General features: G+C 40.8%; 1 protein-coding gene across 2 annotated transcripts; it reads right to left on the bottom strand.

The window, feature by feature from the left end:
• Positions 1-1,127: 1,127 nt before the first annotated feature.
• Positions 1,128-24,477, bottom strand: ptcd1 (pentatricopeptide repeat domain 1). 2 transcript variants are annotated; one of them, XM_059979538.1, is made up of 10 exons: positions 24,087-24,477; positions 23,797-23,965; positions 21,800-22,322; positions 19,869-20,009; positions 18,602-18,820; positions 14,600-14,701; positions 12,523-13,281; positions 10,480-10,596; positions 4,167-4,349; positions 1,128-1,612 (listed from the first exon to the last, which is right to left on the bottom strand). In XM_059979538.1, exons 3-10 carry the CDS (start codon positions 22,262-22,264, stop codon positions 1,457-1,459), a joined length of 2,142 nt encoding a protein of 713 aa, XP_059835521.1. In that variant the 5' UTR covers positions 22,265-22,322; positions 23,797-23,965; positions 24,087-24,477; the 3' UTR covers positions 1,128-1,456. The 2 variants fall into 2 exon arrangements, with proteins under 2 accessions (XP_059835521.1, XP_059835522.1); XM_059979539.1 differs by lacking the exon at positions 23,797-23,965.
• Between the last annotated feature and the right edge of the window lie 79 nt (positions 24,478-24,556).

Below are 24,556 nucleotides of genomic sequence, written 5' to 3'. Positions count from 1 at the left end.
TTGTTCAGAAAAAATCTCCAATGGGATTTCTTTCTTTTCTCAGTATTAAGTGATCAACTGATTATATTGAGTTACCCATCTTATTTTGCATTGCCCTGAACAAGGAAGAGAACACAAAAGTATAGTACCAGCCCTTCAGCCCAATGATATTGAGCTGACCTTAATATATTTACACTATTAAGCCATGTGGGATCCTGTGTCTTGCACTCTGATTATCTCACTTCTAAATGGCAAAAAGTTTAAACCAATCTTCCTTTTTCTCCTCTTAAGAAAATCCCCTCAACCCATGAATTAATCAGGCGGACCTTCAGTGTGCAGCTTCCAAGGAAAGTACATTATTCCTTAAATGAGATCATAACAGTTAGGTGTGGTCTTACCAGAACCATAGACAACTGCAGCAAGATTTTTCTACTTGTATATTCCACTTACCTTGCAATAAAGATTAACATATATTTCTTTATAATTATGTGCTGCATCTTTATGCTACCATTGTATTTCATGTACCAGGAGTGCCTGCAAATAATCATCTCTCTATTGAAATGACCATTTCTATTTTTCCCAACAAAGTAGAAAATGTTATATTTCACATTATATTCCATGTGTCAGATTTAGGTTTATGGGAAAAGGTAATGATGAGTACGATTTCTGGGGCTATTGGGAAATGGGGGGGGGGGATATGACAGATGGGATTGTTCTACTGGGGACTGGCACATATTTGTTTTTTTGAAGAGGGTTCTTTAGTATCATTAGGATAGGGCAATAGCTTTCTTTGTTTAGATTTTAATTTTGCCCTTTTATTATGTTTATCCAAGTGCCCCTTTAGACACCTCATAATTAATAATCAGTATTTCCTCACCTGTTCACTTTAACATTCCACTCCCCCAAGCCATTTTCCCCTTCACTATTTAATGTAACGACCTGCTTATAATCTTAATTATTCAATTTCTTGTTCACGTTTATTTGTCACATGTTCATCAAGGTACATTTCATTGTAACATTTAAAAAGGAGATGGAGGATTTGTTGGGAAATGGGTTTAGATTACTGCAGCAAAAAGCTGGACTGGATTTGACAGGCTAAATAATTTCCTTTCATGCTATTACAATGTATATATTTGAAATTGTGTGTATTCTTTTCGAGGTTTGAAGCTTTCCATAATTTGTGTTAAGTAGCCATGGTTTTCACTGCTGATTCTTAAGAGTTTAAAGGTAATTTTTTTTTCGCCACAGACTTGAAACTCTGTATCCCTTATGCATTTAAATGTCTTTATTCTCTCAGACAAACATAATAAATTGTTAATTTATTAGGACAGATTTACAGCATTGACTTTCATTTGTCCAGGACTGGTATGGACAGAAACAGCAGTGAGTGAATACATTGAGGAGATGAAGGGCTGAAAATTGACACTGCAGTGTTGCGTTTCGGAACTGATCCCGTTGTGTTCTTCAGCTTCAAGGATTATGAGTGTGGTTGTTCTTCTCCAGCAACATCACTCTTAATTCTGTACTTTTCCCAAGGATGTGGTGTTTCCACTGCTGGCATAAAGTTTAACCAACGATAGTAAAACCCTCGAAACCCATCAATTTTTTCCAGATAGATGTTCCTTGACTTGTACTGAAAAAAAGAGGAGATAAATCAGATTGAGTGTATCAATGTCTCTCTACCCAAGTCTGTGAACTTGACCAGGATTAGGTATTATACTGATGGTGTCCTAATCTTAAGACATAGCAGAAATCAGTCTGTTCAGTCCATCAGATCTGCTCTGCCAATCAATCATAGCTAACATTTTCCCTCTTAACTCCATTCTCTAGCCTTCTCTCCATAATCTTTGATGTCCTTATTAACCAAGAACTTATGAACTTCTGCTTTAAATATACTCAATGACTCAACCTCCACAGCCGTCTGTGGCAATGGATTCCACAGAATCATCACCTGGCTAAAGAAATTCCTCCTCATCTGTATTCTGAAGGTATATCCTTCCATTCTGAGGCTGTGTCTTCTGCTCCAAAGCTCTCTCACAATTGGATCCATCCTCCACGTACACTCTATTCAGGGCTTTCAATATTCGGTAAGTTTCAATGAGATTTCCTCCTCGTTCTTCTAAACTCCAAGTACAGGTCCAGACCCATCAAATATTCCTTGTAAATTAACTTTTTCATTCCTGCGATCATTCTTGTAAACGATCTCTGGATCCTCTCCAATGTCAGAACATCCTGTCTACAATGTAGACTCCCCACTCACCGTATTCCAATGGCAGACTTGCCAATGCCTTATAAATCCTCACCATTACATCTTTGCTTTTATGTTTTAGTCCTCTTGAAAAGGAGGCTAGCATTGCGTTTGCCTTCCTTATTACTGACTCAGCCTGAGAGTTAACCTTTAGGGAATAGATTACACCTTAAGGAAACAATGGTGTCTTTGGTCTGTTTTATCACGTGCCTCCAAATACCCCAAAACTTCATCCTTAATAATGGACTCTAATATCTTGCCAACTACTGAAGTCAGGCTAACTGGTCTCTAATTTTGTCTTTTGCCTTCCTCCCTTTAAAGTGTGGACATTTGTGATTTAAGAGTGCTTGAAAGATTCCCAAAGCTATTTTTGAATGATCACTACTAATGTCTCTACAATCTGTACAGTTAACTCGTTCTGAACCCTGGAGTGTATTCAGTCTGGTCCAGGTGACATATACCTTTAGACCTATCAGCTTCCCAAACACCTTAGTACACTCTCCGAACACACTTGAATTTCTGATATGCTGCTGGTGTCTTCCATAGTGAAGACTAACGCAAAAACTCATTTATTTCAACTACCATTTCTTTGTTCCCCATTACTACCTCACAAGTGTCATTTTCCAGTGGACTGATGTCCACTCTTGCCCCTCTTTTACTATTTATAGACTAAAAAAAACTTCTGGTATCCTCTATTGCTCATATTTCATCTTTATTTTTCTCATTTTTCAGTTGCCTTCTGTTAGTTTCAAAAGCTTCCCAATCTTTTAGCTTCCTACAAATTTTGGTACATTGTGTCCCTTCTTTTGCTTTTATATTGTCTTATTTCCCTTATCAGACACGGTTCTCTTATCCTCCCATTAAAATGCTGCTTCTTTGGGGTAAACTGATCCTGCCTCTTGCATGTTTCTCTCAGACACTCCAGCTATTGGTACTCTGCCGTCACCTCTGATAGTGTCCCCTTCCAATCAACTTTGGCCAGCTCCTCTTCGTGCCCCGTGGTTGCCCTTACTCAACTGTAAGCTTCTCCCTTTCAAACTGCAGGGTGAATTCTATCTTAACATGATCACTGCCATAGGTTCTTGTAAGAACTGGGTACAATAATGTTGGTTATAGCTTAGAACAGTAATTCAGCACTAGAAGTAATGGTGATGTCATATTAATTTGGTACTAAGAGTCCACTGCATTGTTACTTCTAGTTTCAGTATACACCAGCCAAATACTGATCAAATGTAAAAGTGAATTATAGCAAAATAACGAGTCTTCTGCCATTACCACTTAATTACAGATTAGTTACATTCTTTCTTCATGCTGCTTTTAATGTAACTGGTACATTTTCTAACGTATGGTTTTTTTTCGGACTGGAAGAGATGAAAAGTAATGTCCTATCTACTAGGTGCATAGACATTAAGTAACTGCTATAATAAGTCAGACATTTGTGTTCTGGCTAACAGCTGCATCAGTATGATGACGCTCCAAACTTACATTTTTTTCTTATGGCGCTTCAGTCCAGTATTGCCTAATAAAGTATCTTCATTGTACGTGAACTTCTGAGATACTTCAATTAGATACAACGGAATTTAAACTGCTACCATTTCTTTCTGACTCAATTACACTCGCTATCAGAAACACTGCAAAAATTATTGCTGTTGAAGGCAGCAAAAGCCACTGTAGGCACAATTTCAGCAAATGCACATGAACTCGTCTGTCACTTTTTGCTGTACAAGATCAATGCGCCAGGAAGAGCACCCTGTTGCACATAGTGTGTATTTCTGGAGGCAGCCACATTGCCTGTAACTATGAATAAACGACCAGTCTAGGCTCCCAACCACACTCGCTGACCACAGAATACACAGGTGTTGCCTCCTGTTTCCCTTGGTTTAGTGAACAGCATGCATTTTTAAAAAAACTTTAAAAAATATTAATGCTCATCACCAACCTTGTCAAAGTTTGGAGGGTACTTAACAACAAATTCCAACTGCTTAAGGACAACCTCATTGGGGGGTACTTGATTTCTCGCCATGTCTTGCAGGATCTTGGTGAGAAACACATAATCTAATCGCTTTGCTGCATTGTTGATCAGGGTGCTGTAGACATTGACATTGGGGATTATTCCAGAGAGCTGAAATAAAGCAGGTTTCAATGAATACAGTGCTTTTGGAATACCTAGATGAATTACTAAAGGGAGAAAAGAAAAGTACAGTTTGTTATGTAGCAGTGATGTAATAACAGCAAGCACAAAATTTTGTCTCCTTGTGTCCTTCCATTCAGGCAGGGTTGCAGTAGTAGCCAGAAACACTTGCAGCCTTGTGTCATCCCTGCAATTAATTCAGCTGCCTGGCAGTGCAAGACAAATGTGCTCCATTCTTTGACTGATGCTAAGCAGAAATACATTATAATCCAGCTACCCTCTCTGCTAAACTGAAATAAAGAGTGGATTGACAGGAACAAAACTGAGTTCATTGACACTTAAAAAATGGTGGCTGTTTGCAGATTAAGTGGGTGCATAGCTGGGAGACGACAACATGGAAAATAGCTTCTCACTGCCACTTAGTAAAACTGCCTCCGATGCATTCTACTATAATTGTTCCATTTGGCGCAGTGTGCATACCCTGACCAAGTTGCGTCTGTGTTTATTTGCCATATTTAAATACCTTAGCCTTCTGATCAGTTCATTCATCTCCTGAAACCTGCTCTTTCATTTTGTTTGCCAGAGCAGATCCTTTTAAATTCCCCCTCCTACTTCCAACATAAGTATCTGAATCTTCCCATTTAAGCATCACAGTTGACTCTGCATCTGATTTTCAAGGATACTGGACTCACAATTTTCATCACAATTAAAGTATATTTTTCTGTTTTCATAACAAGATCATAGACCTGACAAAAATATTTCTAATTATAGCTAAATATGAATGAAATAATGAAATGTCAATAAACATATTTAATACGTTATGAAGGACATATGATTCAAAAGGCTACTGAAGATCTGTACTAATCAAATGGCTGATGTATTTATGGACACCAGCCTCTTGCTTCGGCAATCTGGAGTACCGCCTGCTTCAAGGAGACATCAAGAAGAATGTGGTCAACTGCCCAATGACTACCAACCAGTAGCACTTATATCCACTGTGATGAAGTGCTTCAAGACACTGGCCATGAAGTGTATGCCCTGCCTGAGGAGTGGCTTGGATGCACTGTAATGTGCGCCCTCACAATAGATCAACAGTAAATACCACATTCATTGGATCTTCTCTCAGCTCTGGAACATCTGGACAGTGAAGATGCACACACCAGGATGCTCTTCATTGACTACAGCTTAGCCTTCAGAACTTCCATCCCCTCTAAACTCATCGCGAAGCTCCAAGACCAGGGCCTCAGAACCTCCCTGTGCATCTTGATCCTGGGTTTCCTCACTGGCAGACCGCAGTTGGTGTGGATTGGAAACTACATCCCATCCACACCCACCATCAGCACAGGGACACCACAAGGCTGTATGCTTAGCCCCCGTTCTACTCATTTTATACTTAGTGTGGCTAAGTACAGCTCCAACGCCATATTTAAGTTTGCTGATGGTCCCACTGTTGTTGGCTGAATCAAAGGTGGTGACAAATCAGCAAATAGTAGGGAGATTGAAAATGTGGTTGAGTGGTGCCACACCACCACCCTCTCACCAATGTCAGAAAAACCAAAGAGCTGATTATTGACTACAGGAGGATGCAGCTAGAGGTCCGTGAGACAGTCCTCGTTAGGGGATCAGAGGTGAAGAGTCAGTAGCTTTAAATTTCTTGTTAACATATTAAAGCATCTGTCCTTGGACCAGCACATAAATGCTATTATGAAGAAGGCACGACAATGCTGCTACTTTCTTGTAAGTTTCAGTAGATTTGGCATGTCACCAAAATCTCTGAAAACGTCTATAGATACACAATGGAGAGTATCTTCACTGGTTGCATCATGGCCTCATATGTCCATAAGACATAGAAGCAGAATTAGGCCACTCAGCCCATCGAGTCTGCTCTGCTATTCCAACATGGCTCAACCCCATGCACCTACCATCTCACCATATCCTCTGATGTCCTGACTGATCAGGACCTTAAGTATACCTATGGACTTGGCCTCTGCTGCAGTCTGTGGCAGAGCATTCCACAGATTCACTATTCTCTGGCTGAAATAATTCCTCCTTACCTCTGTTCAAAAAGGTCACCCCTCAATTTTGAGGCTGTGCCCTCTAGTTCTGAATACCCCCACGAGAGAAAACATCCTCTCCACATCCACCTTACCTAATCCTTTCAACATTCAGTGGGTTTCAATGAGTTCCCCACACATTCTCCTAAATTTTAGTGAGTACAGGCCCAAAGCTACCAAATGCTTTTCATTTGTTAACCAGTTTGTCCCTGGAATCATTCCCATAAACCTCTTCTGGACTGTCTCCAATGACAACACATCCTTTCTGAGATATGGGGCCCAAAACAGTTGACAATACTCCAAGTGCAGTCTGACTAGTGTCATATAAAGCGTAAGAATTATCTCATTTAGATATACTATTCCCCTTGAAATAAATGCCAACATTGCATCTGCCTTCTTTACCACAGACTCAATCTGTAAATTAACTTTCTGGGAGTGTTGCACAAGGATTCTTAAGTCCCTCTGCACCTCTGATGTTTGAAACTTCTCCCCTTTTAAACAATAGTCTGCACTATCATTCCTTTTACCAAAATGCATTATTATACATTTCCCAACACTGTATTTCATCTGCCACTTTTTTGTCCATTCTTCCAAATTGTCTTAAGTCCTGGTGCAAATGCATTGCTTCCTCAGCACTACTATCCCTCTGCCTATCTTTGAATCATCCACAAACTTTGCCACAAAACCATCAATTCCATTATCCAAATCACTGACAAACAATGTGAAAAGTTGTGGTCCCAATACTGATCCCTGAGGAACATCACTAGTCACTGGCAGCCAACCAGCAAAGGCCCCCTTTTATTCCCACTCACTGCCACCTGGCAGTCAGCCATTCCTCTATCCATGCCAGTATCTTTCCTGTAACGCCATAGGATATTATCTTGTTAAGCAGTCAAATGTGTGGCACCTTATCAAATGCCTTCTGAAAGTCCAAGTAAATGACATCCACTGCCTCTCCTTTGTCCACCCTGCTTGTTACTTCCTCAAAGAACTCTAACAGATTTGTCAAGCAAATTTCCCTCTACAGAAACTATGACTTATTTTATTAGTAGTCTTCAAGTACCCCAAAATTCCATCCTTACTAACAGACTTCAACACTTTCCCAACCACTGAGGTTAGGCTAACTGGCCCATAATTTCCTTTCCTTTGCCCTCCTCCTTTCTTAAAGAGTGACATTTGCAATTTTCCAGTCCTCCAGGACCATGCCAAGATCAAGAACTTTTCCCTTTGTAATAGCACTGGCTCTCACTCCTGCTTCCTGATGCTCACAGACCTCTTGCACACTGCTAGTGGCTTCCACAGTGAAGACAGATGCAAAGTATCCATTAAGTTCATCTGCCAGTTCTTTGTCCCCCATTACTACCTCACCAGCATCATTTCCAGTGGTTCAATACCAACTCTCACCTCCCTTTTCCTCTTTATATAACTGAAAAACCTTTTAGTATCCTACTGTATGTTAATGGCAAGTTTGCCCTCAAATTTTATCTTCTCCCTTCTCGTAGCTTTTTTAGTTGCCCTTTACGTACCAAAGCTTTCCATCCCAGCCCAGTCCATCACTCCCCACCGTCGAGTACACTTACATGGAGTACTGCCACAAGAAAGCAGCATCCATCATTGAAGATCCCCAGCACCTAGGCCATACCCTCTTCTTACTACTACCACCAGGGAAGAGGAATGCAAGCCTTGAGTCCCACACTACCAGGTCAGAAACGGGCTCCTGAACCGGTGTGGATAACTTCATTCAATGCTACTCTAAACTGATTCTGTGACTTCCATACTCACTCAAGGATTCTTGATAACTCGTGTTCCTAGTATTATTTTTATTGGCACAGCTTATCTTCTTTTGCACATTGATTGTTTGTCAGCCATGTATAGTTTTCACAAAGTTTTATTGTATATTTTCCTGTAAATGCCTGTAAGGAAATGAATGTCAAAGTAATAAATGGTAACATATACATACTAAAATAATAAATTTACTTTGAACTCTGAAACTGGTTCAAAATATTTGATGAGTTAATAAAGATTGTTGATGTTTGCTTCTATTTGTTTTTGTTTTGAATTGTATCTCTATCTGAGTGAGCTGGATAACCAGCTTGTTTAATTGCACTGATTGTAATCATTTTCAAGAAAGAAATCTGTGCATCCTGTGGCTCATGTAGTCAATAATCAGCTTTTTGTTTTTGGTTATGTTGAGTGAGAGGTGGTTGTGGCACCATTTAGCCAGACTTGTAAGCTACCTCCTATATTCTGATTCATCATCACATTTGATTCAGCCAACAACACGGTGTCATCAGCACATTTAACTATGGCACTGGAGCTGTACTTAGCCTGACAGTCATAAGTATAAAGCAAGTAGAGCAGGGGGCTAAGCACACAGCCTTGTGTTGCACAGTGAATGTGCAGGAGATATTGTTGCCAATCCAAACTGCCTGGGGTCTGCAAGTGAGGAAATTGGGGATCAGGTCTTGAGGAGTTTTGAGGGGATGATGGTGTTAAATTCAGAGCTGTAGGCAATGAAGAGCATCCCGATGTATGCATCTTTACTGTCCAGATGTCCGAGGATTGAGTGAAGAGCCAATGAAAGTGGATGTAGGTGCTGCCTGACGATAGTCATTGAGACAGGTTACCACGTTCGTTTTGGACACCGGTAAAACTGAAGACTGCTTGAAGCAGGTGGATACCCCAGAATGCTGAAGTGACAGGTTAAAGGCATCAGTAAACACTCCTGCCAGCTGTTTAGAACAGGTGTTCTGTGCTCAGCTAGGTACAGCCTGGGCCAGATGTTTTCTCTGGGTTCACCCTCCTGAAGGATGCTCTCATGTCAGCCTCAGAGACTGAAATCACGGTCGTTGGGGGCTGTGGTTGTTCGTGAAGATGCCTCCATGTTATGTCGGCCAAAGCAAGTAATGAGCTGATCTGGGAGTGAAATCTTCTTGTCACCTACGTAACTTGGTTTTACTTTGTGGAGGTGATAGCATTCAAACTCTGCCACAGTTGTCGAACATCCTGTGATTCAGGTTTGATCGGAATTGCTATTTCACACAAGCTGGCCTTCAGAAGGTCATACCTGGACTTCTTGTACTCTACTTAGTCACCAGACCTGAACACCATTGATCTAACCCTCAGTCGATAACGGATCTCTTGGTCACCCAGGGCTTCTGGTTGGAGAACTTTCTTAATGATCTTATGGGGACACACTCGTCCACAAGTGTCTTAAGTCTGTGACAACCATGACATATTCATTCAGATAATCTGACAAGTCCTTGAACATCACCCAGTCCACTAACTCGAAGCAACCCTGTCTGCCTCCCATGACCACCCCATTGTTATTGTTACCTCTGGTGCCTTGCTCCTTAGCCTCTGCCTGTATGCAGGTAGAACAAGGACAGACAGATAATCAGATTCCCCAAAATGTAGTTTAGGGATGGGACGGAAGGCATTCCTAACTGTAACAGTGGTTGAATGCGTTGGGACCCCTGGTGCTGCAGGTTGTATGTTGAGGACAATCTGGCAGTGATTTCTTCAAGCAAGCCTGACTGAAGTCCCCAGCAATGATTCGAAAGGAATCAGGGTAAGCTATGTTAATGCCTGTGCTGGTAACTGTGAAACTAACAGATTACTTACTGTAAATGCCCACCTGGTTCACCAAAAATTTCTTTGAAAGGAGGAAAACTGTCATCCTAACCTGTGGCTCCTATTTTTGACTCTCAACAGTTGACTTTAAGTATCTCTTGAAAATAGCTTATGAAGTCATTTAGTTCAATTAATAATTAACACCAGTCTGACTTGGGTGGCAGGGTGGAGATGTCTCTACCAAAGGAGGTGTAAGGCACTTCTTCCCTCTATTAGCCTGACTTTTATTCTGTTCTGAGATTGAGATTTCCTGCAATCCACATTGCAGGAGACACAGAAGAATTTAATTTCTATTTACTGGAAGCGTATTCTCCATTCATTTCATAAAAATGCTCCAGTTATAGTTAAGATGTTGTGTAGACCTACATAAATGTACAGTTACATTCAAGATTATTGTCATTTATTCTCTTTAGGAACAGATCATTAATGGTTACCTTCATGTCCTGGAGGAGCTTCAGTCCGTCATGGCTTTTCCTGCAGGCTATTGCCAGGTTGCAGAAAGTATGCATGGTTGGTGAGAGGCCTCGCTCAACTACAATTGACAGTAAAGCCTAAAGGGAATTAATACATTTTATCACAGGGTTTAAAAAGACGACGTGTTACTGCTGTGCTACATCCTGAATGGAAACCAAGCAATGGTCTTCAGTAATGTATGTAACTAGGTGAAATAAAGCTGTGCTCAGCAAAATGGATTCCAATCCAACCCAGCCTGGTGGCATGTCTGCTTCCTATAACAATTTTCAGTGAAGATACTCTGAACAGCTTCAGTCTAATTTCTGGCAGGTGTGAACTAACACCACAAAGTGGCAAGTTAAATTCAGATCCTGGATAACTATGGGTAATAATGAAGCATGGTCTAATACTGAAGGTGAAAGTTCTTTGGAGACTGGGTAGACACACGCAGATTGGACAGGATGGACATAGCCAAGTGGCGATTCAGCCTGGGGTACTTTATAGCTGAACTGGAAGTATTCAGTTTTCTGACCTCAGTACACAAAATCCATCTGGATACAAATGTGCACTTTATACGGATTTCATATTATTGAAGTGAAACAGTGACATAGATTCTGAATATGAACAAATACAATTTTACGGAGAATATAAATGAGAGGATCCCAGTGTGGTGTCATTAGTCAAGATTCTGATTGATCTGCACATCACATCACTGAAGGTGGAAAATGTCTCAGATATCCTGTGAACCTCAACAGTGTTTCTACAATTTCTGGCTCCCCGATGTGCTTTCATTTTAGAGTCAACAAAATCAGAAAATTACCCAAATTGAAACTAGCTAAATATAAATAGTTCACTCAACAACAATACAAAGGATATTATGCCAATACACCCATTTAAATTGGGGGAGTGAAAAGGAACGTAGGACTGATAGAACCTGGCTTTGAGCACGTCTCAAAGGCCATATTGCCTGTCTGTTCCAGGAGTAAAGATATCACCAAGGAGATGGGGAGAAACTAGGGACGGAAAGGGAGGAATCAATTGTCAAGGTTAACAAAGGTACCGTCAAAATAGGTAGGCTTAAAGATAAATTATTCCAATTAGGCCCCAAATTAGAAATTGGAATCTCAACTGAGTAATCCCTGGGCTGTTACCTGGGCATTAAGCAAACTGACATGGAGTAAATAAACCCAGGGCATTAAGTGCATACGTTGAGGATTGGTATGGAAGAAATGAACGGGGCACTGACACAGTTACTGAGGAAAGTGTTTGCTGTTCCACAGGGAAGGACTTCACTTGAAACAGACCAGCAGTGGTGTTTTGGGTGAGGGGAAATAGAGGAAGGACAAGGTAGAAATCTGAGTAATGATAAAACGAGGAATTGAATATGCCACGTTTCTTGCTGGCAGAAAGGAAAAGGAGCTAGAACAGCTTTGCCAACAAAAGATGAAATCAGAATAATAACAGGAACTTGGCTTGGGTGATCACAACTAGAATCAGCTGGGGTACTGATAAAACTGGTGGGAGTAGTTTAAAGGGCTTCCCAATTGTAGCTAATCATAAGAATCATGTAAACCACAAAATAACGCAGCTGTGTAGGAAAGGCACTGCAATAATTGTGAGCAGCAAATCTTCATACAGATTGGGAACTTAATCTTGTCGACAGGTTTATGAAGTGTATTTGGTACGGTTTAAGATAACTAAGGTCTCAGTAAGGATGTCACTGAGATTTTGAGATATATCTTTGAAAGAATTGTCAATCTTACTCAGATCTTGGTACTAGATCTTTGCACCATCAGGGCTAATCTAGCTTATTATAGATCAGTGCCGACTCCAGAAAGGGAATAAGTGATGGTTCATGCAATACATTCATTCAGAAGAACAGGAGTCATGAACTCTACACTAATTATAGTTGTCATAACTTTGACAGATTTATTTGACTTTTTTTGGTGTAGAGATTATGAGATAGACATTTTCTGATCACTAAGCCCCTCCAGTGTTAGCCTGAGGCTGCTAAAATCGCTTACCTTTGCACCTTTTAGATCACCCTGTCTGCTCTTTTTCCTGATGAGGGTGTTAAAGAATGAAATGTCTGGCTTCACACCATGCTCATCCATGAGGGACAGCAAGGATGACTCGGACTGGCTGTTTGGTTCCACTATATCAGCCAAGAGTGTGAATGTCTTAATATCTGGAGGCACATTATCTTCCCTCATTTTACTTAGAAAGCCATCCAGATATCCGATCAGTGCTAGTCTGTCGTGCGGTGTGGTTGCACTTCCCAGAGAAATTATATTCTTCTTGTTGACCTGGATGTGGAGCAGATTAGGTAGATTATTTTGGGGAAGTCCTTTGGAGTCTGAGTCAATTATATGACTTTCATTCCTGGGAACAAGTTCTTTTCCTTGGCTACTTTCGAATGGCAGGTTTGGTGCTTCAATCAGTCCTGATAAAGTTACATTGCTGTGCTCATCCTCGGGTTCAGAGGCTCTGCAGGTAGTAAACGAATTGCCCTTATGCTCATTAGCAGACAGGCTAAGCAACTGCTCTTCCAATGTATCAACTGACAAAGTGGCTGTGTGTTTACTGTTTCTTGTCACTTTCTGACCTCTCAGCTTCTGAACTCTTCTGAACTGCTTTAGTTGCCTCCTCACATTCTCGTCACTCAACAGAGCGTGAGACGCCACTGTAGGATTCCCGATACCACAGTCCCTAGCAGCCCGCAGTAGCAGGTTGTAGCTCTTGGCATCAGGCTGAATGCCCAGTTTTAACATCTCCCGCCAAACCTGCAAAAGAGACAAAGGCAAGACTAAGGTGCATTTTTCACGATAAGCTTGTGAGATCCAATATGGTATCATTGATCATACTTGAAAGAGAATGTTACAATAAAACCTGTTTGCCCAAATCCATCATTAATTTATTGAACTAAGTTTCATCCTCTCAAATTTAAAAGAAAGCTATGAGCCCTGGTTTTTATCTCTGGCTCAGTGTCAGTACCATCTTCTTAAGAGTTGACAGACTGGCATTTTAGATGATCAATTCACTAAGTGCTACAAGAGCAATGGCTCTTAACAAATAATACATTAAATGAAGATTCCTTCTCTTTCATTAGTGGACCGGCAATTCACTTACACAACTTGAAGAAAGATAGGATCTAGAATACCCTTGAGTAATTCCACCAAAGCAGAATTAATTGGCCCGTGGTAGGTAAAAATCACCTGCTGCATTTCATGATACCTCTTTGAAAAATATTTCATGGATTTTAAAGCTCTTTGTGAATCTGAAGATGTGATAGGCGCTTTACGGAAGCAACCTCTTGCTCTTTATTCATTCTTCCAGCAGAGTTTTATCAGGCTGGGCAACCATCTCTGGCTTCAAAAAAGTTGGTCTTTTTTAATGAATAACCATCCTAATGCTTTGCTCCCCTCATTCCTTTATTTAGTACACTAAGCTGCATTGGTCTTGCCCGTCACCTGGTTCCCACTCTGGTGTCTCAGTTATGCCCAGTTCACTGCTGGGTTATATCTGCTGCATGTTCCTTTTTGAAGAATTACTTACTGTCTATTGCTTCATTATCCAACCAGAGTTGTTGGTTTTTATACTGATGTCCTTGAATTTGAAAAACAGAAACAATGAACGAGCAATATCTTACAATATCCACCTACTGCCACTCGAAGCTCTGCTTCAGCTGGAGCTGTGACATTTAGTACAATCACTGTTCTTACATTATTTCATTTTCTGAAAACTATTGGGAGAAAGGGGAATTGACCTTTACAAAAATGTCAGAAGAGACAGATTATCACTGACTAAGAAAGCCCTCTGGTATATGGTGACTCACCAGCACACCACACTACTGAACGGGAAGGGCCATCAATATGTTAGCTGTCATTTCAGACAAAAGAGGGAAAATCAATGCATTCAACACTCCTACTTAGCAGGACAGTGGTGGAACACTGAGTGGCAGGCTTTGTCACTGAGTTCAGGATTTCCTGCTGTCACTTCCAGCAGCTAATCACTGAGAGAGGCAAGAACTGCCTCTTGTAGCTCCACTTTATCCTGAAAATTGAAAGGCAGGAAAAGAGAAGAAAATGATGCTCAATTTACCTGTAATGAATATCTAAAGCCATTGTCAGTGTCCATAATGCTGGCCATCATTAAAGTGCTGAACATTTCTACATTAAGCTCAAAACCACTGTCAACTATTTCCTGAAAAATAAACACACAAGGCGTCTCTCATAAGAAAGGCAGCAACATAGCATAACTTGTTCAAAGTCTCAGCTGGCCCATGTATATTTTTAAAAACCTCTTCGTTCGTTATGTGCCGTGTTGTATGACTTAGGCCACCATGGTCTTTCTATGACCATGACTGTACTTGGCACATTTTTCTACAGAAGTGGTTTACCGTTACCATTTTCTGGGCAGTGTCTTTACAAGACGGGTGGCCCCAGCCAGTATCAATACTCCTCAGACTGTCTGCCTGGTGTCAGTGGTTGCATAACCAGGAATTGTGATCTGCACCACTGCTCGTACGACCATCCAACACCTGCTCACATGGCTTCACCTAACCCCGATCGGGGGGGGGGGGGGGGGGGGGGGGGGGAGGGGCTAAGCAGGTGCTACACCTTGCCCAAGGGTGACCTGCAGGTTAGCGGAGGGAAGGAGCACCTTACACCTCCTTTGGCAGAGACGTTTCTCCACCCTGCCACCCCACAAAACCTCTTAAACTTTGCTATTCTAGACAGAAATACCTGTTTTACAAGTCCCTCTTCATTATTTTATCTTCTTGGTCCTGATGCACCTTAGTTTATGTTCACCACAATCTTCCAATGAACTAATATTTAGCATAACTTTATCATCATTGTATTTGTATTAAACAAAAACTTTCATTAACATAATACTCCTTTAACAAAGATAAATATCCCAAAGGTATAAAGAAAACAAAATGAGCTGAAGGACATTGGGAAGGCTCTTTAAAAACCTGGTCAAGGAAATGTGCTTTAAAGAGGGTCTCCAGAAATGCAGGGAGGTGGAAAGCCGGAGGAGTGAGGGTTAAATTTCAGAGTGTAGACTCTACCTGATGCTGCAGCTCATCTCACAAGCTCAAAGACTGCAGGAAACAGAGAAGAAAATGAAGTTTCCTTGTATTACCTATAACGTACAGCTACATTGGATTTGCAGTCAGAGGCAAAGGATGCACGAGGTGAAATGATTCTATATTGTGTACTATTCAATTTAATAAATTCATACATACAATATTGTACCAAGAATTATAATAAATCAGTTGAATACAACCTACTGTTTACAAAATCCTATACATTAAACACAATAAAGCGTTTCATACAAATAACAAAGCAAGACTCGTTCTTATAGGAATAATTAAAGAATTGTTAAGTGTGAGAAATGCTATTCGGTCCTAATAATAGGCTGGCGTTTGCATCATGTTCAGAAGTTTATCACATCTGTAACTCTCTTGTTAGCTGACAAGCTTTAAGATTGTGTTAAGAGCTGCATAGATGTCAGTATATATGTACTTCCTAACAATTACACTGGAGAATTAAATATTTTAACCATGATCTCTACCTCTTAAGTCTTTTCAGAAACAGCCAAGAGATCTGTCATTAAAAGGCTTTATGGAGGCTGATGATAACTAACCTCTCCAGAATGGCAGTTGTCATGGGGCATTTTAACTTCCACATAGATTGAGTAAATCAGGTTGGTCAAGGAAGTCTTGAGAAGGGCTTCATAGAATGCATTCGTGATGGCTTTTTTGAGCAGCATGTTAGTGAACCTACAAGGAAAAATGCTATCTTAGATTTAGTCCTGTTCAATGAGACAGGTAAAATTAATGATCTTGTAGTCAGGGATCCTCTTGGAAAGAGTGATAATAGTATGATTGAATTTCGCAACAGATGGCGGATGAAATAGTTAGATCTAAAGCTTGAACGAGGGAGATAGCAATAGGATGAGGGAGGAGTTGGCTAATGTGGATTGGGAGCACAGGCTATTTGGTAGGACAGTTAAAGAACAGTGGAATACTTTCAAAGAGGTTTTTCACAGTGTTCAACAAAAGTATATTCCAGTCAAAAGTAAGGACAGTAAGTGTGGGGAGAGCCAGCCTTGGATAACCAAGGAAATAAAAGGTAGTATCAAATTAAAAGCTCATATGTACAAAGTCGCTAAGAGTAGTGAGAGACTGGAGGATTGGGAAAACTAAAAAGCAACAAGGAACAACTAAACAAGAAATAAGGAAAGGGAAGATAGAGTATGAAAGTAAATTAGCACAAAATATAAAAAGATAGCGAAAATTTTTTATATGTAAAGCGGAAGAGGGTGGCTAAAGTCAATGTAGGTCCCTTGGAAAATGAGAGGGGAAATTGATATTGGGTGATAAGGAAATGGCTGAGTCATTGAATGACTATTTTGTGTCAGTCTTCATGGTGGAGGTCCTGATGGGATGCATCCCAGGGTACTGACGGAATTGGCGGAGGTTATAGAAGACACGTTGGTAATCATTTACCAAAATTCTCTAGACTCTGGGCAGCTCCCGGCAGATTGGAAGACAGCAAGTGTCACATCACTTTTTAAAAAAGGATGGAGGCAAAAGATGGACAACTGTAGGCCAGTTAGCTTAACATCTGTAGTTGGGAAAATGCTTGGAGTTGTCATTAAGGAAGAAATATCAAAACATTTAGAAAGGAATGGTTCCACTAGACAGACGCAGCATGGATTCAGAAGGGGCAGGTCCTGTTTGACAAACTTACTGGAGTTCTTTGAGGACATAATGAGTGCAGTGGATAGAGGGAACAGGTGGATGTTGTATTCTTGGATTTCCAGAAGGCGTTCGATAAGGTGCCGCACAAGAGTCTTATAAATAAGGTACGGATGCATGGAGTCGGAGGAAGTGTATTGGCATGGATAGTGAATTGGTTAACCAATAGAAGACAGAGTTGGTATAAATGGGTGTTTCTCCAGTTGGCAGTCAGTGGTGAGTGGGGTGCTGCAAGGGTCCGTGCTGGGCCCGCAGCTGTTTACCATTTACATTGATGATTTTGAAGAGGGGACTGAGTTTAGCAAAATTTGCTGATGACACTAAACTGAGTGGAAAAGCAAATTGTGCAAAGGATGTGGAGAGTCTGCAGAGGGATATAGATAGGCTCAATGAATCGGCCAAGGTCTGGCAGATGGAATACAATGTTGGTAAATGCAAGATCATCCACTTTGGAAGGAATAATAGAAGAGCAGATTATTATTTAAATGGTGAAAGATTGCAGCATGCTGTTGTGCAGAGGGACCTGGGAGTGCTTCTGCATGAATTGCAAAAAGTTGGCTTGCAGGTACAACAGGTTATTAAGAAGGCAAACGGAACGTTGGACTTCATTGCCAGAGGGATTGAATTCAAGAGCAGGGAGGCCATCCTGCAACTATATAGGGTACTGGTGAGGCCGCACCTGGAGTACTGTCTGCAGTTCTGGTCTCCATGAGAAAGGATATACTGGCTTTGGAGGCAGTGCAGAGGAGGTTCACCAGGTTGATTCCAGAGATGAAGGGGTTAACTTATGAGGAGAGATTGAGTCATCTGGGACTATACTCTCTGGAATTCAGAAGAATGAAAGGGGATCTTATAGAAACATACAAAATTTTGAAAAGGATAGATAAAATAGAAGTAGAAAAGTTGTTTCCATTGGTGGGTGAGACTAGAACTAGGGGGTATTGCCTCGAGATTCAGGGGAGAAGATTTAGGATGGAGATGAGGAGAAACTGTTTTTCCCAGAGAGTGATGAATCTGTGGAATTTTCTGCCCAGGAAAGCAGTAGAGGCTTCTTCGCTAAATATATTTAAGATACAGTTAGATAGGTTTTTACATAGTAGGGGAATTAAAGGTTATGGGGAAAAGGCAGGTAGATGGAGCTGAGTTTACGGACAGATCAGCCATGATCTTATTGAATGGCGGGGCAGGCTCAATGGGCCAGATGGCCTACTCCTGCTCCTATTTCTTATATATCCTGAACAGGTGGTGACAATGACTTCTACACAGTGTGGAGTGGTCTAGAACATTTTAATTGGTAATCATGACAGTATGCGTCAGCATCTTGTGCAAGTGCTTACCCTGACCACATTAAAACAAGCCCTCATATCGGAGCAGATAGCATATGCCTTCAGCATGGCGTGGTAACCGATAAGGTTCATGCGGATATTCTTGCTCCTTAATTCTTCGCGAAGCTTCGCGGCAAACTGAAGGCCCGTGTCTTTCCATGGGGATTCTGCACAAGCATTGAATAGAGCAGTGTAGGTTGCGACAGAGGGAGTCAGTCCTCTCTTCTTCATCTGCACAGAAAAATGTTAACCATATTTCAAATCTTAACAAATCCTTGTCATGATAGAGCGTTGGTAACCTGCTTAAAGCAGACACGGAGCCAACAGAGGAACATGCATTGACTGGCTGGATCAAAATCCTTCAAGGAAAATAATTAAATAACATTTTTTGAAAACAAGGAGAAATTTAAAGAGAAAAGCAGATTTTGGGGCTTGAATGAATGACTAAGATAAAGGTCCAATGGTGACGGCCATTTGCTCTTGACAAGCTTCATTTGATGTGCTTTTGTTAACAGCACATCGTTGAATCGTTGAAAATATCCTGCCTGACTGGTTGTGTTGTCCCACATCCCTCTCCACTGTTAAAAAGTACCTGCATGAGACATTGCCTCAGCATTAAAAGTCAACATCATCCAGGCCATGCCTTTTTCTCACAGCCACCATTAGACAGGTGGGACAGTAGCCTGAAGCCCCACACCACCAGATTCAAGGACAGCTACTTCCCTTCAACCACTTGGTTCTTCCTCTGAGTGACATAAATCCAATCCTCACCTCAGTATCCCTACACTATGACCACATTGCACAACAAGAGTGCATTGCCTTTTCAAAAATTCTAATTGTGTTGTTGCTTGGATAATTTATACTTAATTTATGTCCTTCCTGTAAATGTTGTGTCTCTAACGTTATGTTCCTGCAGTACTACTGCAGGTAAGTTTTTCATTGCACCTGTGCAAACAATTCCTTGTGAATATGACAAGAACTCAACTTGACTTAAATTGGATAAGTCCTCAAGATACACAGCTGGAACCTGAAAGTTCAAAAGTCAGACTGTTCTACATTGAATACTACTGACTGGATCTTCAATTTCATGAGGGGCAAAGGTGGGCAGCATGAAACCTCAGACCCATAAAGCAGAAATATGTGAGTGTTGATGCATTTCAAGTTTGTAAGAATTATTCACCAATGAAGCAACAGTGGTTCTTTTAAAATCTCTTCCTTCATACAAAGAAATGGTTAGTATAAAGTTCACTAACATATTTGTTCAGTCTCTGCTACTCACGTCGTTATAGAGATTAAAGGCTTTCTTCAAATAACCTGCTCTTCCACATCCCCCTATCAACACTGTGTAATTGTATTCTTCCGGAAAGAGCTGCTCTTCCTTCATCATCCGAGTCTCAAACAGGTCCAGGGCCTCGGCTAACTAGAATGCAGGAAAAATATCATTGTGAGCATTCTCATTAAGTGCTGGAACAAACAATGTACTAACCAAGAAAAGGTTATAAGTAAACAACCTGACAGGCATACACATGAGATCAATGCAAGTTTAAAGTATGTTGACTGCAGACATTAGCATTCAAAACAGGAGATACTGTCATCGGGTATACTAGATTAGTCTCTAGACCGGTGTTCAGTTCTTGCAGCCAAACCTGTGTGCATGAAAGGGTGTAGTATCCTATCTGCAAAGACCATTCGGAGTCCTAGTTGTGAGGAAATATCTCAGAAGCTATACCTCCTCTTGTTGGAAAAGTACCCTGTCTTGAACAAGCAATTTTTCCCATTACAATGAGACTTGAGATTTGATCTAGATTAACTGCCACCAAATAATAAAGTACAAAGGAAGTCTGGACAACCATTATTTCCCACTCAGGATTATAATCATTCAGAAATGTTGTTCAGGAACCCAGCGAGACAAAAATATAACTGGATGCATTTCAAATTAAAGAGAGACTTGTGGAGCTAGTGTCTTTCAATCCCCCTCTGACATTCCAAAGTATCAGACACCCAATGAAGTATTTCAGAAGCAAAGCAACTGTTGCAATGAACAAATGTAGTGGACAGCTGCACCCAACTGTCTACAAACACCAGTGTAGCACTCAACAGATTTTTTGTACTAATGTTTATTGAATGATAATTTGCTCAGTTAGTACAATGAGAGTAATTCCCCTGCTGTACTTGCCTAGATGCCTTTGTAAAAAGAGTAAAGGATAAATAACTAGGGGTGAGGAAAATTAAAAATCTGCGGATGCTAGAAACCTGACATAAACAGAGACTGTTCAAAATACTCAGCAGGTCAGGCAGCTTCTGTGGAAGGGAAACGGTTAATGTTTCAGGTTCAAGACCCTTTGACAGAAATTGGTGCGAGATTCATTCTGGTTCTCTTTCTAGAGAAGACGTGTGTTTCCTGATGAGTGTTTCCAGCATTTTCAGTTTTAATTGGGTTTCATATTCATAAAGGTTCCACTCAGATCAGTGAAACGTCTTACAGATCTGATTCTATAAAAACATAACTTCTGCTCCAGGTAAGCCAAGTCACCTGTCCAGATACAAGCCAGCTGCAAATCATTTGGGGAATTCAGGACTTTAAAAGGCTTGTTTGAAGGCTCTGGACCAATTGGTCCCTACCCACAGCCCAACTATTCTGTGACTCCTGAATTCACAAACATTAACACCATTTTTGGCATGCATTCCACTGGGATTCAAAATTTAACAAATGCTCCCATCGTTCTTCTACCATCCCTTGAACAGTCATTTGTACTTCTTTGTACTTAGTATTGGATTGGTAGCATTGTATCCTAAAGCAACACCTCAAATACACAAGCATTCAAGACAGTTCTAGAATCTTTCAAAGGGAAACTGGATCCTTTTAATGAAGTGTTCCCTTTACACAAATCTTCTTTTCTGCCTATTTTCTAAAATGATCTTGGCCTGCCCTGCTGCAATGATCTTGAGCGGCTGAGCAGAAGGTGTCGGAGTTCCTTATGTGGGGGGAAATGGAGAGGCTGAATTTAATGACACATTTGTAGGCAATTCTATGGGGAGGAAAGCTGAAAAATCATGTGCTGCAGGGTCTATCCCATGCATTATGAAGTGATTGTTGCCCTGTGTATCTAAAAGCCTGGAGTTTGATTGTTATAATCTGTTGACTCTGTGTTCTTTTGTAACAAATTAGCGTTAGTAAAACCAGAAAAAACGTATAGTAACATTTCAAACCTTATCTTCCTTGATGAGTTTTTTACATTGTAGGAAGTACCAGTAGGTAGTATTCCTTCGACCCAGCTTCCGCCTCACTTTAGGAGTTTCAACTTCCTCATCCTGATCCTCAGTATCATTGTATTTGGAATCCTGCATCTGTGAAGAGGTTTTACGGAAAATTCTCCTGGCAGAATAGAACTTTCCTTGTGCTCCAAAGCCTTCCAAGTCATCTTTATCCTCTGCGGAGGCGAGCAGCGCTTTCTGCCCGGGCGCAGCATGGTCCTGCACGCCATTCTCCGAGCCGTTGACTGTGATGGACCTGCAGGGTGCAGACAGCAGGTTCCTTTCACGGGACAAGGTTCTCACAGGACTGATCCTCGCAAGAATATTGAAGTGTTTCAACTGGACATGACTTGCTGAATGCAGAAAAGAATGGCATTGCAAGGGGATGTACCGAAGCTGCAAAAATTTAGGCCAAATCATGTTTTGCAAATTCCTCCTGATTCAGTCTGGATTCTCCAGAAGGTAAGTTTCTGTTAAGCTTCAAGTGAGAATAAAATCAGTACAGAAATAAAAATAATAATAAAAAAGAAAAATAAAATATATGTTATGAGATTTGCTGGAGGTGGCAGTTGAACCAAATGGAGTATTTTGAAGTCTCATAGTGGTCTTCACCATTTTATGTTATCACTTCAGGTCTCCAGCAAATTCCATTTGTTTATATTTTCCTGCCAACTAACCACTCCATTTATATTATCATACAGTCTGATTTTCCCTTTCTCCGTCCATCACACAGCATGTTTTTGTAAGCACCACAAACTTCTTTCTCAAGTCTGCTAAACTTAGAATGAAATCATTAATCTATTTTATAAAGGGAAACAAATTGATCTGAGATCTGTGAACTTCATCAGTAACAACAGGAAACAACCATTTATGCTCAGCTTCCTGCAAGGCAGCCAGTTTTTCATCTAATTTGTTCCTTGTTTGAATGGACCCCCAGATCTCTTGGGCTTTCTAAAAAAATATATGTATCAGCCTGCCATGTGGATTTTAACAAGAGGCTTGCTAAGCCTGCGATAGATTACATAAAATACACTGTCCTCATCAAGCTTTTTTGTTACCTCTGAGACTTAAATCAAGTTAGGAAATCCTTCCCTTAACAAATCCGTTCTGACTTGTCAAATTAAGTTCCACTTTTATAAAATGTTTATTCAATGGATTCCAATAATTTGCCTACAATCAAAGGTAAACTACCTGTTGTGTCCCTATTTCCCTTATTAAACAATGATATACTTCATTTGGAATTTGAGGAGATTCGGTATGTCACCAAAGAGCAAATTTCCATAGGGTGCCCTGGAGAGCATCATCCCCTGGTATGGAGGCTCCAATGCCCTGGATTGGAAGAGGCTGCCATGGGTTGTCAACTCAGGCAGCTGCATCATGGGCACTAGCTCCACCATCAAGGACTTAATCAAAAGGCAGTGCCTCAAGAATACAGCGTCCATCATTAAGGACTCTCACCATCCAGGACATGCCGACTTCTGATTACTACCATCAGAGATGAGGAACAGGAGCCTGAAGGTGCACACTCAACATTTTAGAAACAGCTTCTTCCCCTCTACTATGGGATTTCTGAACAATCCATGAAGGCTACCTCATTATTCCTCTTTGCACTTTAAAAAAAATTGAAACGTAGCAGTTTTTCATATCTTGCACTGTACTGCTGCCACAAAAACAACAAAATGCACGACATCGTCAGCAATCATAAACCTGATTCTGGTTCAGCCTGAGTTTTGAAACGTTCAATTGTTTAAGACTTCAAACTGAAGATGCAAATGACATTGTAATTATACAGAAAAACAATTTATCAAGTCAACAGCATTGTGAAAAGAGACATGGGTTTTCTTCAGTCCTGAAGAATGTTAACTGTTTTCTCTTTCCACAGATGCTATTCGATGGGCTGAGTAGCGTTTCTAGTTTATGCTTCAGATTCCAGAATCTGCAGTGTAACTTACTTGACATTATGAAATGTTTTGCACTCTCAAAGTGTATAATTTTCATAAATTTACAGCAGAGCTATTCATTTCAGTTCTGGCCCTCTGTTGGTATGATAGTCTTCACTGAACATTTGCTATGTGCAGTTCCCACACCAGAAACGACTGCAGAGAAGGACGTGATCCGCACCTACATACAACATTGAGTGCAAGGTAATCATTGCACCAACTGTAATCTCGATAAGAGAACAAACAGGACATAGAAAATTCTAGGAGATCATTATAGTTCTAAAATGCTCCTAACAACGTACCTTCTCCCCATGTGCTTCCGGTTTATATAGATCCCGCCTACAAGGACTGCGATTGGTCACCGTTCTCGAACAGCCGGGCGTCTGTCTCAGAATCCAGGCATTGATTGGTCAATGGTCTCGTTAGTCTTTGAGGACAACGGGACCAATGTGGTGGATTGCCGAGTAATAGAGTTCTCATCAATCAATTAAACTGAATACATCTCCACAGCAACAATACATGTATTCCTAGCCTCATAAACAAATGTATTCCCTCGTTCACGTTTTCGGGTTTTGTGTTACCGGTGTGGCCAGCACTTATTGTTCTTCATATTTGGCAGTTCCTTACCATGCCTCATTCTCCTGTCAGGTTAGTTTATAAACTCTGTCATACAGCGCCAGCACACCTCTCCGCAAGGTTGGTGTAGTCACTACAGTTCATGCGAAACCTGGAAAATTTAGCTTTTGTGGTTAAATTCTAGATTCGTTATGAG

The sequence above is a fragment of the Hypanus sabinus genome, chromosome 9 (genome assembly GCF_030144855.1).
Source record: "Hypanus sabinus isolate sHypSab1 chromosome 9, sHypSab1.hap1, whole genome shotgun sequence".
NCBI classification, from domain to species: domain Eukaryota; kingdom Metazoa; phylum Chordata; class Chondrichthyes; order Myliobatiformes; family Dasyatidae; genus Hypanus; species Hypanus sabinus.
This window is presented reverse-complemented; position numbering and strand designations above follow the sequence as displayed.